This window comes from Tinamus guttatus, unplaced genomic scaffold (assembly GCF_059628265.1).
Source record: "Tinamus guttatus ecotype Peru unplaced genomic scaffold, ASM5962826v1 Tinamus_guttatus_pri_ptg000314l, whole genome shotgun sequence".
In the NCBI taxonomy this organism is placed as follows: domain Eukaryota; kingdom Metazoa; phylum Chordata; class Aves; order Tinamiformes; family Tinamidae; genus Tinamus; species Tinamus guttatus.
Genome location: NW_028288848.1, coordinates 4,617,769 through 4,631,935, shown reverse-complemented (window position 1 = coordinate 4,631,935; position 14,167 = coordinate 4,617,769). Strand labels below are relative to the sequence as shown.

At 45.1% G+C, this 14,167-nt stretch overlaps 1 protein-coding gene across 1 annotated transcript in view; it reads left to right on the top strand.

Moving 5' to 3' along the window:
* The window catches only part of SORCS3 (sortilin related VPS10 domain containing receptor 3), a 261,932-nt gene that overhangs the window by 74,925 nt on the left and 172,840 nt on the right, over window positions 1–14,167 (top strand). The window contains exon 2 of the mRNA XM_088528640.1: window positions 9,847–9,914. Within this exon, the coding sequence (XP_088384766.1) occupies window positions 9,847–9,914 (68 nt within the window). The remainder of the gene's footprint in view (window positions 1–9,846; window positions 9,915–14,167) is intronic.

Sequence of the window (14,167 nt, the reverse complement as noted above, 5' to 3'; positions counted from 1 at the left end):
GTTGTTTGTACAAGGATCTGGTAGCAGGAGCTTCTAAATGGTCATTAAAAGCACATAGAGGCCTTGGCAGTCACTGCCCCACAAGCAGAAGTCCCCCAGCGAGAGCTGGATTTTGGTCCATGGCCCACGGGTTGTGTCTGTGCTTGCGCTGGTCACATCAGCCGTTCCCTGCTCCCTCACCCCTGGTGCCTCCACTGCGCTGCTGCTCCTCGTTACTTAGCCCTGCAACACTGTTAATTACAGTATCTTTGTGGAAGTGTTCTCAGAGACCACTTTTTTTTTTTTTTTTTTTAATGAAGCATGCTATGAAAAATAAAAGCTGAATGGCGTTATATGGCACAGCTGTGCCTACAGCCTGTTCACGTTAATTTGAGCCTCCAGAGAGCTGTAAATAGCTGCCTTCATCCATATACCCCCCTGCAAGGAGGCTGCCTGCCTTCCGCAGCCTTGGGTCTTTCCAAAGAGGGATGCTGTGGCAAAGATTTGTTTAAAAGTACACCAGGCCTCATCTCCTGCCTTCACTTCTCAGGAGCTCTCTAAAGGAGATGTAGGTGATGGAAAGGGGAAGAAGCTTTCAGGAAGGGAAGGGCAGCTTTTGGGCAAGAGAGGAAGGGAATGGACAGGCCAGGACTGAGCCGTGATGCCAGCCCGTGCAGCTGTGCGGTGCTGGCGGCTCCAGCAGGGCCGTGTCCCCAAAAAAACAGAGTCTGGCATGGCAGGACAAAGAGCAGCCTGCATTTTTTGGGGGGAAAAATCAGCTTTACAGGAGCAATATTTCTCTCTTGCACTCAGAATGGCTTACATGCAAAATCCCCGCCCTAGTTTAGTTTTCTTTCTGAAATCAGTCAGCTTTAGTGCTCGAGGAAACCCCTCACCTGGCCTGGCAGGTTATAATACCTCAGAGAGCTGCTCTGACTTTCTGCGTTGCCTTCCACAAACCTCCCCCCCCACCTTTTTTTTTTTTTAATTGAGGCCCTCTTCTGAAGGCAGTTGTACCCAGATGTTGAGTTCAAGTCATCCCTTCTTTTCAGGTCCCCATGTCAGAAGCTTTAAATTGCCCTTCAGCAGGTATGTGACTCCACAGAGTTAAATTGCTGCACAAAATCTGCAGGCTCACAGATGGTATCGGGAGATAATTGGAAAGAGAGTGGAGCTAGCAGAGTAACTAGGGCCTTTTCTCATTTTCTTCTTGAACTTAGGTAGAATTGTGCACACAGCAGCTTTAAAAGGAAGAAGAAGGGGGAAGAAAAGATAAATTACATTTCCCAAAGCTTTGGTGGAGGTTTCTTAGTGAAGGGGAAGAGTTGGGAGATATAATCCAGCATGGGTTGCTGAATCAATAAAAATAAATTATGAGTTCTTTGCTATCACCTCCTATAATGTATGATAGGAGACCCTTAAATCATATCACCACCTGCCAGGAGAGATTGTATTTATGTTTAACTGAGTTACACAGAGATAAAGCTCAGGCCTCTGTTATTTTAAGCAATCTAGATGTCTTTTCTAGTGGGAATGTGTGTTTATGTGCAGCAGGGCCGTGCAGAGAGCTGGGGATCCTTGGGAGCACAGCTGTGCCCTGCCAGAGGTGTGGGTCACATAACCCGCAGGGAGCTCTTCTGCAGCCCGGGTTTCCATGGTTAGCGCCGCTTGCGAACTGTGAGCGCTGCTGGCACCCTCTCCCCCCGCTCCCTCCCCACTGTGTTTATTCACAATAGCGTGAGATTCTTCTTAAATGTGTCCTGTGTTTTATTGCTGACATTAAAGTGGTGATTAATTCACTATGCCTCTCCCAGAGACTCTCTCCTGATGCTGCATTGCTAATAATTCTAATAATATCTAGCTTTTATGGAGTGTTTTTTTTTTTCCCCTGCAAAGAGGATAAAGGCTTTGCAAACTGACCTGGTAGCTGTGTTTAAAGCTCTGCTCCTGCCTTTGGGACAGAACCCGGCTGCTCACTAAGAACTGAAAAATGTGCTAGAGGCCTTTCTTTTATTTTTTGGGGGAAAGATGTTAAGAAAATGATTGTGTGTGCGTGTTTGTGTGTGCATGCTAAACGTAAGTATGTAGGTAGGCAGGTGGTATTTGTTGAAACTTAAGCAGAATTTACTTTTTTTTTTCTTAAGAGAATTTAGATGTCTCTTTCTTCTTTTAAAAGTCTTGCTGATAGTGTTTTACTTCAGACTTGTACAATTGCCTCCTTGCAGGCCAGAGCAAGGAAAAAGCCTATAGATCTTTCCTGCTAATTCTTTCTTGTTCTAGGAGATTCCCAGATTGCAGTACACAACCCACCAGTAGCGTGTGATCTTTGGAGCAGGAGGACCTGAGCTGTTGCCTCCTCTGATGCTCCTGGTGGTGGTCTTGAGTCTCATGGTTTGCCTCTCAATCCATTTGCCCAGCAGACTCAGCCTTGCTCTGAGCTGTACAACCGTAGCTGTGTCCTAGGCTGGGGTTCTGGGTGTGAAGGACTTGCCTTACAAAGCGTCTGTGCAGGGATTCACTAGGAGAGCTGGAGGTTGGTTAGACATGGAAGTGTCTTCACGGAGACTTCTGGAACCAAGGCGTTGGCATCTGTGAAGATTGCGAATGAGGGAGCTTTTTAGAGTGAGTTGAGAACAGGCGTGTATGCGGGGCTGCTGCGTGATGCAGAGGTAAGAGGAGAGGTGCTGGGTTTGCTGTGGAGCTATGTTGGAGTCTCAGGGCTTTGAAAAGGTACATGCTGCAGCTGATGTGTTTCCTGGAACTGGGCTGCTGAGAGCACTTAGCACTTCCCTGCTTCTCCATGGATTCTCTGGGTATCCAAGCCCCTAAGCGGGGTTGAGCCAGTGCCAGAGCTGGGTGGTTTTTTTTTTGTTTGTTTGTTTGTTTTTTTTTCCTGTGGACACATTAGTGACATTTTTTCTTCTTCTTCTAACCTATGAAGTTGTGGAAAGTGAATATCCAGGCTGCTGTTAATCTGTTAAGACTGTTAGACATTGGTCAGCTGGTTGAAAAACTATTCATGGTGGAAGGAGCAGAGGGCTAAATGAGCAGGCAGATGAAATATGAAATGTGTCTGTATAAGGCTTCTCTCCCTAGGAAATGAGACTAAAAATATCATCACAGTGGCCTCAGCACTAGTTTCTTTAACTCTTGGCTGAGCGAAGGAAGCAGGAGGTAGGTGCGGATGGTATTGGGAGGAGGTTCATCTTTCTGGCTGAAATATATTTGCAGCAGGAGCTGGCCCTAAATGCTTGGAAGCTTCTGCGTAGGCAGCTTCCTCCTAAAGGCAGAGGGGAGTTGAGCCTGGTTAGAGTGGGATCCAGCTGGTGACATGTGTGATCCAGAGCGGCCGGCCTGCCCCGCGGGCTGCGCTCTGTGCGCAGGGCCCTGCAGGAGCGGCCTGGCTCAGCTGCAGAACCTGGCTGCTGGAGGCTGTGGAAATCACCCTCATCTTGAGTGATAACTGGACCCTGTGCTTTGGGAGCAGGAGAATCCGACTTCTTTTCACATGATGTAGAATTTTGCAGTCAGGTTCCCTTCATGAGTACATTAATTATTGCTTTGGTGGTGGTGTTATTTGCCTGCAGGCCAAACCTTGTCATGGATTTCTGTGCACAAGGTACCTCTGGACATAGCCTGCCTGTGACAGTCCCTGCACTAGAAAAACTTAAAGCCAAAGGTACATGAGAGCCTGCTAGGCTCAAGTCAAAATCCTTTCTTGATCTCAAAATTGTTTCTTTGTGGTTACAGAAAGATAAACCTGGGCACTGGGACAGGTTTCTTTCTTGGTGCTGGTACCGTTAGGTGCTTTTTCTTGGGGCTGGTCTTGCCCTAGAATTGCTGGGGCCAGAGAGCAGCGTGGAGGAGCAACCGTCTGCTCCTGTGCTGGATAACCACCCGGAGGGGGCATTTGTGCTTCCCACAGCTGATTCCTTCTGCAAAGCACAGAAATGTAAATTCTTAAGCAGACTCTGTTCATTCAGTCCAAACCCTATAAATGGGATTTTCAAAGTTGTGCTTCTCTCCAGGGGGATCCTCTGTGAAGCTAATGCGATCTGTCTGCAGCATCCCAGGGGACTCCAGGGGAAGGCTTCCCTGGCTCTGGCTCCAGCGCTGAATGCTTATTCCACTACTTGATTTACATGAAAAGGGAGGCGACAGAGGGAGGAAAGATCATACTATGGCGGCTTTTTTTTTTACTGGAAAGTGAAAAACAGCACAGGCAATGGAGGATTAAAGAAGAACATCTTTCTTTTAGTTATTAGTTTTTGTTTTGAGGAGAAATTTGACAGCCATAGCAGACTGGAGATCACAAGTTCACTTAAACGTATTTTGCTTTTGTGTGTGATCTCAGGACTTGTCTCTTCCAATTTCAGAGCGCTCTGTAGCCAGCGCTGCCTGAAGCCACCCGCAGATCGTTTTTCTCTCTCCAGAGTCAGGTCTTTTGCTTCTACTGAAGCTGGCATCTTTTCGCTCTTGCACATGTCACCCTGATTTCCAGTGGGCAGGAATTGTCCTCTATTGGTTGTTACTACATCAATTGCTTCCTTCACATGTCTTAGGATGTGCAATTCCTCAACTGTTAGCGTCTGCAGATACAAGTTTCTTCAGCTAGGTTGACCAAGCTGGAGAGAAGGTAGTCTGGTATTTAAGGCACATGTTCTCCTTTGCTGGTCGCTCTGTCACTGTGGGTGAATTGAGATTGTGGATTTGTCTCCAGGAGATGCCTGTTAGCTTAAATTAACTACATGTGTTGAAGTGGGTTATATCATCCATGTTGAACTCCTGGATGGAGACTCTTTCACAACTAAAGTGAACTTTGAAGTGATTTCCCTGTTTTACTTGCAAAGTGAATTGAACCAGGCTCTAACAATCTATTCCAACTCTTCTTCCCAAGTGTCCCATGTGGAGAAGCACATAATTGCTCCTTGCCGCTTGTTCCTCATTGGGAGAGTGAAGGTGTCGTTGCTTGCCTTTTCTCATAGTGGTGATGCTTGCTGAATCTGTCAGTGGCTGTGGAATTGAATCCCTCACGTGGCAGCTTTGTGCTATGGCTGTACGCGACTCTTACCTGCAGGCACCCCTGGTAGATATTGGCAACTGCATCCTCCACACAAATGGGGCTGGTGGTGTTGTATAGAATGTGTATGTCTGTATACATACATATATTTGCTTGTGTATGGGTGGACACACGTACATATGCAGAGATTGTACATTGATGTGGGGAATAGTTCTTCTGTGGGGCCAAAGTTATGTAGTACGAGTTTTTGAGAACAGTTGGACCTTGGTCAAGGAAACCTCATAAACACAAGTATACATTGACCAGGTAAATGAGCCTCTTCTCGTCCTGTGACCATTTAGGTAGTGAAAGCGTTTTCTTGAGTTAGTTACCATCCTACTGGGTAAACTTGTCACTCTGCTCAACCTGGTTAGTTTGTTGTCAGTTCACCCTTGATGATTAAATTTGAGCCTGTAAAAGATGAAAGAAGGAAGCAGCTAGGGACGTTGCCAGAGCACTGCTTCTGGTGTTCAGGCTCCAGAGCATTTTAAGCCAATTTACCTTCAGCTACGAGCAGATCAGTGAGGCTGGCCCCGCAGCGAGCCTGTGTGTGCTCACTTTTTTAACTTGCTGTGGCTCCCATGGGAATTGGGCAAAGCAGGGATTGAATTTGCAGACAAGCTTCCTTTGCAGCTTGATGGGAGGAGAGGTCGCAGGCACTGTGGAAATGGGTGTGCAGGCTGGAATTGGAGGCCCTGACCCCAGGCGCCACAGCAGGCTAGCGGAGAACTCTCGTTTCTCCCATGTAAATCTGCCTGCGGCCTCCTTGCTGTGCTGCACATGTGCTGCACAGTGCTCTTCCCTCTGCCTACTAGCAATTGCAATCTGCGAAGATGTGGACAAGGCTGCTGCTGAGTGGCGTTAACCTTGGTGCTGATAGACAGGGCAGGATCACTTAGAAGGGAGATGGATCTCTCCGAGTGGACCAGTGCCGGCCCTTCAGATTATCTCCCTCAAGTGGTCACCTCTCCTCTCCATCTACTGCTCCTCTTCTGTCTCCCTGCTCGGTCAAGCGCATGCCCTGGTACAGCAGCACAGCTGCCTCTGACTTGGCACTTGGTTGTTGCTCTGAATTCACTCTCAACCTGCCAAAGGAACCGCATGCCTTCATCACACCTTCACTAACTGCGGGGAAGCAAAGGGCTGTGTATCTACTGTGAGCTACATACAAAGCATTTAACTGGTTTGGAATTGGCAAGATCTGGGGGAAGAATTAATGAACTAAATAATTTTCCTTTTTAGTAAAATTTTATGGCCATAAAACATCCTTATGCTACAAAATACTGCCAAGGGCTTCCAAGCCCTTTTGTGGTTTACAGGCTCAGAGGTCCCTAATAGTCCTCCAAACAACAGGAATTCATTTAGATATGTGTTTTCCATGGGAAGCAAAACTGGGCTGCCTCTGCTTTAACATCAGGGCAGTTGGGTCAAGAATTGAGGGCTGGAATTGTGAGTTGATTGGAAGTCTGTTTGCCTTTGTGTAGGGAAGAGGTGTGTTGTGCTAGATCTGGATGTGGTGGTTCAGGAGGATGGAGGGAGTCCTTAGCACCAGAGAGTCTTTGACTGTATTAGAATATGAGCCATTGAGGATAAATAATTGTCAGGGGGTGGCTTTTTTTGTCATGTAGACCTTATAACTGGCTGTTCAGCAGATAGTGTAATTTCTTCCAAACAAATACATATAGGCTCTGGGGAGGCATATGTGTAAAATAAAGTGTATGAGGAAATCTTTGCAGGACTTGAATGTCACTTCTTTCCAAAGAAAAAAATAATTTTTCTGACTATTCTTCCCCCATCCCCATGTCTGCCTTGAAAACCAAAACAGTTTATTGAATTTTCAGGTCATTTACTTTTGTGTAAGCTCAGCTCTAAATTGTATTTTCCAGAGGGTTTGTACTGCCTTAAGGGAGTTGTAATTCAGCCTGACCTATTTCCCTGCCCGTTCCTTCGGGCTGGTCCTTCCTTTTTTTGGTTCTCAACCAGCTGAGCCCTGTGGCTCCCTGGGGACACCCGGCGCGGGGGCGTCCAGGGAAGGGCAGCGTGACGGGGCGGCGTTGGCCTGCAGAGGGATGGGGGAATTTCACACCTGAGCTGTGCTCTCTGGAGTGAGCAATATGATCCTGAAGAAAAGTGCGGTTCAGCATTGAGTTGACTTGAAATTAATTTTGGGGATAAGTGTGTTGAACGGCAACAAGGCAGTTTCATTTGGGACTGCTTTAAAAATGCCTAAGTGAATTTTTTTGCTGTTTCTGAGTCAATATCACTTGGAGCTCCTTTCCTACCCCTGCTCTACCTCAGATCTTTTCATCTTGATTTAGGTTGAAGACTGGGCATTCCCTATGGGATGGCAAATCTGGATTTTTCCTGGTTGAGGGAAGAAAATACTTATTTTTGTTTTGAAATAGTGTAAAACAAAAGTGAAATCTCCAATTTTCAATTGATCCACTTTTTAGTGGGCAAGAACTTCAGGATTTTATTGCAAAATGACTTTGACACTGAAAAGCCATGGTTATTTGTTAGTATTGACAAAGACAAGCTAAGTTTCTTCAGCTACAAAGTAGAAAACAAAATCAAATGGCTCAGCATGAATCAATGAGTGTTTTTCTTTTTCTCTGTTATTTTTTTTCTTCTGACCAGATTCAGTTTTGCCAAAGTTGGCTGATGACTAATTTTCTTTAGAGTTTCTTTCCATTCTGTTTCAATGAAAACATTAAGTACCAGAACATCTCTTAGATCTGGTATTTGCCCAGGTCTTCCCGACAGCCCTGCTTCTAGTTTTGTCTTAGCACAGCTGGGGCACCATGATGTGGAGGCCTCAGAACAGCCCTCAGAAACGCTCTGAAGTTTCCTCTGCAACTCAGTGTCCAGAGAACAACCCTTGTTGTCATTTGAGCTTTGAGATGTGACATTTCTGTAGCGGTTCAACTTGCTCTTGTAGCCTCCTGAGGCAGTGCTAGAGAGGAGTGGGCTTTTATAGCTCTTCTTGGGCAGCCTGAGTGTTAAGCTTCTCCACTCCTTTCTGGTTTGGCAAACGTGACCTTCATTGAGTCTTGTCTCAAAAGCAAGTTGGGCAGGGAGGAAGCCACCTGGGCTTGCGGGGCAACTGTGTCGCTTGGCCCAGGTGAGCGGTTTTGTGGCCAGCGTGTTGCAGGGATTGTACTGTGTCTTGCCACTGCCTCCGGCAACTCGTGCTGTTTCCTGGAGATCTTCGAGAAGTTGAACTGCAAAGAGATGCTTATGCTGTTGCTTTCCATGTATTAACAGCAAGCAGGGCTGGATTTTTGTTGGTCATCCTGGACGAAAATCCAGAAAAGCTCTACTAAACTGTCTGCTTTTACTTTGAATTTACAACCAGAACTCGAATAGGATTCAAGTCACTCTTGCAAGGCTGCTGTTATCCTGTGGATTTCAAAGCTTACAGGAGCTGAATGATGTTTTCAGAAATAAAGCTGGGAGAATATGGATGTTGCCTCCAATTGCAATTGCAGCATAGGGTAGAATTATTCTGTTGGAATCTAACCAGGACACAGAACTTGATTTAATGCTTTGGGTTAGGTCCAGGATCTGCAGAACTCCAAGTCTTCCCTTTGGCTCCTTAGATTAGGTCCCAGAATGGGAAAATTAACCTGGTGGAACCTCCTGAGAGTTATGAGCCATAGGGCAAGGGGTTGTGCTTGTGCTTTGGAGAGCCTGGTAAGGAGCCATCATGCCCTCTCTGAAGGGTCCTGTCTGAATCTCTGCAGGAATATTGGGAGCAGCTTAAAAATGTGGCTCTCCCCTGGTTTCTGCTGGGAGGCTGCACTGCTTCCGTCAGCTGCTGCAAGGGGAGGGAGAACATACAAACCTTGGTAGCTGCTATTAGCATTTAGTCTTTCCCCTTGCGTATGTAAAGTGTATGCAGAGTTTAAGTTGCAATAAAAATGGTATTGCCCTTAATTCCCAGCTGCACTGGGCTGGTTTAATCCGACATGGGCTTGCCTGCACTGACTCGGATCTGCCTTTCACACCCTGCTGGAAGCTGCTCAGCTTTTATCTTCTACCTGAAGTTCTCTGTATGGGGAAATAAGGGGACAAAATGCAGTCAAGGGAGGGGGAAAGGGAATCGGGTAAAGAGAAGATGCTCAGAGCGTCCATTCCAAAGCCACTAAGTTGGGTATTGGCTGCATAGTCACGTACCAAGGTCCCTTACGATTTGAAGAGGTCCCTTCCCGGTATTGTGCTGACAGTAACCGACTGCCGCAGCCTTGGAGTTGTGATATTGATTAATCCTTTGGCATTTTTCCCTTCTGCAAAGCTTTAAACTCCTCACCCAGCAGCCTTCCAGCCCAAATGAAAGGTGTGATGAGTCCCATTGCTCTGGAAGGATGAGAAGGGTATTTGAGCTGGGAAAGATCTGACTTGCATAGAAAAACTAAATGAAGCCAAGCCACTGGGTGACATCTCGTTTGCACCCATCTTTTCTCCAAAATGTGAAATACCTGTTGTCAATCTAGTTTTATCCCTAACCTTAAATAACCACAGATGTAGAGAAGGCAGCTCACAATGTTCAATTAATTCCTGTTGGCATGTTTTATTTCACATGCACAGCATCCCAAGGATTAAAATAAATGTTACTAATTACATGGTGCATTAAGCTAATGATTTTATTTTATTTTTTAAACCTACTTAATCCTTTAATACCCTAAATTTAATAGATAAATACTAAGCTCTCCTTTCGGTGATTTCAGATGCCTGGTGTATTGTTACATAGTCTAAAAGAAAACTTTTCTCTTTCTTTCCCCTTTCTCTTCCTCCCTCCCTTCCCCCAGGTGATTCTCATTCTGACAAAGCTCTACGACTTCAACCTGGGGAGCGTTACAGAGAGCTCGCTGTGGAGGTGAGTGCATTGCAGAGATCACCACCTGTGCCTTGCATAAAGCTGGAGCGTGAGCAAGGGGGAAACTGAGTGGGAGGAACGGGGAGAGAATGTGGGATAAACTGGGGAGTTGCTTTTCGGGGAAAGGGTATGTGATTAAGGATATGTTGTTTAATGAAGTGAGTCTGCAAAGGAGAGGGCTGCTTAATGTCAGCCTGCCAGGTTGGCTTGCAGAGGAGCTTGGTTTAGTTCTCTTTCCACTTTTGAGTGTCCTCAAGTACATCCATACATTCCTCTGAGCCTCTGCTGCAAGGCTCGCAATGATGACAGTGTCTGTAGGCGGTAAACTGAACAGTGTCTGAGTTTGGGTGTGTGTGATACAGTACATGCTATGATCTTACCTGGGGGCTCTGCCTGTATGGGCTGTAGTGGAGGTGCCTGGAACCGTTTGCTGTCTGGGCCCCCAGCAGAGCTGCAACGCAGGTAAGAAGCAAGGCTGTGATGGGGGCCGTGAGGTCCTTGGCTACCAAACGAGGAGAGGCACCACAATGAGGTGCTTGGTGTCTTCCTGCCTGTTCAGGCAGGCTCAGAGGGTGGCATGTCCTCGTCTGCAGGACAGAAAAAAGGGGTGCGTGTCTGAGCAGCACTTTGTGTCACCTGCTATACCTGGTGTACTGAGTGTGTTGCTCAGCCTGTAGAAGCAGTAATTGGTGGAGCTGTCAACATGGTGTAACCTTAGATCTGGGTGTGAGTAGCTTCTTGGCAGGTGGCTTGTGTTTGGAGTTAATTTTGGAGTTAATTTAGAAGCCCCTGTTTGGAGGAGCTTTGGAGCATGTGCCATGCGGTTATTTCCCAGGCAGCAGGAGCCAGTTAATGCATTAAGGGTTAATTGTTGAGAAGAGCTCCTGAAACTTCTCAATTTGCAGAGTAACTCTAAAGCCTAATTGCACTGTACCACGGTAATGTGCGAAAGTATAAATAACCATGCAGCTAATAAGAGAGAGCACAGTCATTTCCACTTAACTGATACTTTTCAAGGTATTTAAGCCTTAAAAACTTTTGCCTCTTTACCTAACAAGTACAAATGACACTGTGATTGTACTTTAAACATAATTGCTGAGCAATCTGCTCTGCATAAATAAGGTAACAAGCAGACAGAGCCTTGCCTAATGCTGGGATCACAGCAGCACCTGGACTCTGCACAGAGGCAGCAGCTGCAGCCCTTTGGAGTCTCCCCAGAGTGACAAAGACACAGGCTGTGGTCAGTACCACTGAATGCTCCCACTAGTTGTTCATCTGGGGAAACATGTCAACTTGTGACACAGCGAGCTCTCCTCTGCAGATGAAATGGGGGTCCTGAGGCAGCTCAGACAGGTCACGAAGTCCAGGTTCCTGGGTCCTCTTTAAGGTTTTTGAGGAAAGGAGTCAACTACAGATGCTCAAGTAAGAGGTAGGTAGTGGATAGGGCTGAGAGACCCTAGAACCTTAGGGTGTCCTACCTGCAAAATTCAAGGTTAAAGTGTGTTGTATTTTAGAGGGGCGTGTGGAGCCTTAGAGAATAGTTTTCATTTTTTTTGGAAAGAGTGCTATAGAAATGCAAAAGGTACTAATTGGAAGCAATAAGTCAAGAGGAATTGATTCCTTTTTCCATTTGCACATCAAGGCCTTTGAGTGTCTCCATTATTTAAATGAATAATTCTCAAATTTTTATTTTAATTTTTGAGCCCCTGAAACTTTCAAAAGGAGGATCTGTCTTTGCAGAGCTAACTTTAGTGTTTTGGCAATAGGTTTACTTTTCTTAGTTACTTTTTGCAAGCTCCTTCAAAGTCATCCTTGAGCCCCAGGAGCTGCTAGGTCACAAATTGAATGCAGCTGTTAAGCAATCATCAAAATACTGTGGTGTTTGAGGTGTTTTTTAATTTTCCTTCGTATTTTCTGGGCCTAGTGCACGTTGCTTCTGCCAAGAGCTCTGCTCACATGAGCAATGGGGCTGCCTGTGCGATGTCTCTCTGAACACTTGGCAAAGAGAGTTGCTTCCACAGGAGAGGAGGGGCTTTTGTGGCAGAGCAGTGACTCGCACACCAGTGCTTCAGAGGATGCTAGGACAGAGCAGGGTGCAATGCAGGCGCCAAATATCATCTTGTCTCTGCCTTCATGCATCAAAAGATTCTACTCGGGTCCCCTGGGCTGTAGCATGAGAGGCTGCTTTTAATGGAAAAGCGAATTGCAATATAAGAAAAAATTCTAATCCCTTCATCTAAATACAAAGACAAGTAAATCAATAAGAAAACATCCAGAATGTGATTAAAAAAGGCAAGAGCAAAAGAGGGAGAGAGGAGAATTAACGATTACCTTGAAAGCTGCTTCTCTCTCAGATTGATACAAGTTTAGACAGAGGAAATGCTGCTCAACATCTGAATGCAAGAACACAGACACTGCTCTGATAAGTAAATCCAGGTTTCTGAGGTTGAAAATATTACAGAAACAGCCTCTGCTACTGGTACAAAGCAACCTCAAAAATTTTTTTTTTGTTTGTATTTTTTGTTTTTCCCACAAGCTGAGCAGGGAAGATTGTTTTTTTTTTTTCTCTGGTGAGATCAGGTATCTTGTTGTTGTTGTACCTGTCATGCTATGAGGCATCCAAGTTTTTCTTGGGGGGAAGAGATCTTTTCATATATCAGGACATATATCTGACAAAATTAGATTGGCTTTACAGGCATGCAAAGCCTTCATCGGTTTTTATTGCCTAGTGAAATACCTAACTGGGTAACTGTTGAAAATCCCAGCTGAAATTCTAAGTGCTTTTAATTAAAAGCTGGATTGAGCCTCGGTTGCATACTTTCTCCCTCAAGGAAAGGACAATACCCCTGCCCCTTATCTGTGAACCTCAATGGTTTTGATTTTTTAAGTGCTGTTGGAGAAGCTCTGATTCCCAAAGCCTCTGCAGGTCAGGCTCCTTGCTTCAAAATGCATTTTATATGTTGAATTGCGATTGCACAACTGGGATGCATCATGAAATTTAAACATCAGGAGTAGGGACCCTGATACTTCGTTGGAAAGATAGTCCAAATAGGAATGTGCCTGACAGGGGAGCATGTGAGGCCAAATATAGTGCTAAAAAGCACCATTCACAACTAACAATTAAGTGTTTTTTGTTTGTTTTCTGTGGGGGGAAAAAAAAAAACTGACATTTTAGTAGGAGGGGAGAGAGAAGGGGAGATTTGTTCAGTGGTTTATTTTCTTAAGTGTGTGTGTTCACAACGTTTCCACATATGAACATAGAAATTGTGGTGAGTTCTGATTTTAGACACTTTGTGCTCATATATAATATATGGGGAGTCCTGCAGATGATATGTTGTGCAGAAGAAAATTCCTCTTGTTAGTTGGTCTTACTGCTATTCAGTTGTTTCCTTGTTACCTTGTGAGCATGGATAAACAGGAGGAGTCTCCTGGGCAGTATTTCTTGTTCTGTGAGCCTTATTTCTTGTTCTATGAGCCTTCTAGACTGCTCAGGTTTTGCAAGCAAAGAGCAATCCACGTACATGTTGCCTTGCTTGCTGCTAATCCTACCTCATGTTTAAGTATTTGAAGTTGCTATTATAATCTTTCAAGTTTTTAAAATGTTTCCATCTGTTTTGAGCCAGTATATACTGAGAAGTTGCTTTTGCTAAGAAAAAAAGGAATGAAAATTTTTCTCAGCTGTCACCTTATTTAGTACCCAGCAATGATTATAACTGTTTGGATTGCAGTAGGTGCAAAGACGGCCTCCGTCCCAAGGGAGCTTTCAATCTCCAATAAGACAAAGAGACAGCAGGATGGTACAAGAGACAGGGGAAGCACAAGTTAACAGGGAGGGATTTATGATCAATGTGATGGCCACAACTGCAACACATCAGCTAATCAGGCAGTGGGGAGCACTTCAGATTTTCTTCCAAAGTGCAAGCTCTTGCATGTGTCAGCTCTGAGCACTCTCTGCCATTTTACCCACCTTTTATGGGTCCCCTGGATTTCGCCTCCTCTGCCTGCGGTCCTGACTAAATTATTTCATGCTACACATCGTTGGTCCATTCATTAACTCATACTCACAGGCTTGCCTGGCTCTTGGTGCTTAAAAAATTAAAATCTTACTGGAGGAATTCTTAAATATGTTAGTTTGGGTTTGTTTAAAAAAAAAAAGGTGAGGGGTGGAAAAAATAAAAAGAGAAAATGATATTTCCATTACTGTGTTTAAAAAAAATAATAATAATAATAAGAAACCTAAGCCTTTTCACACT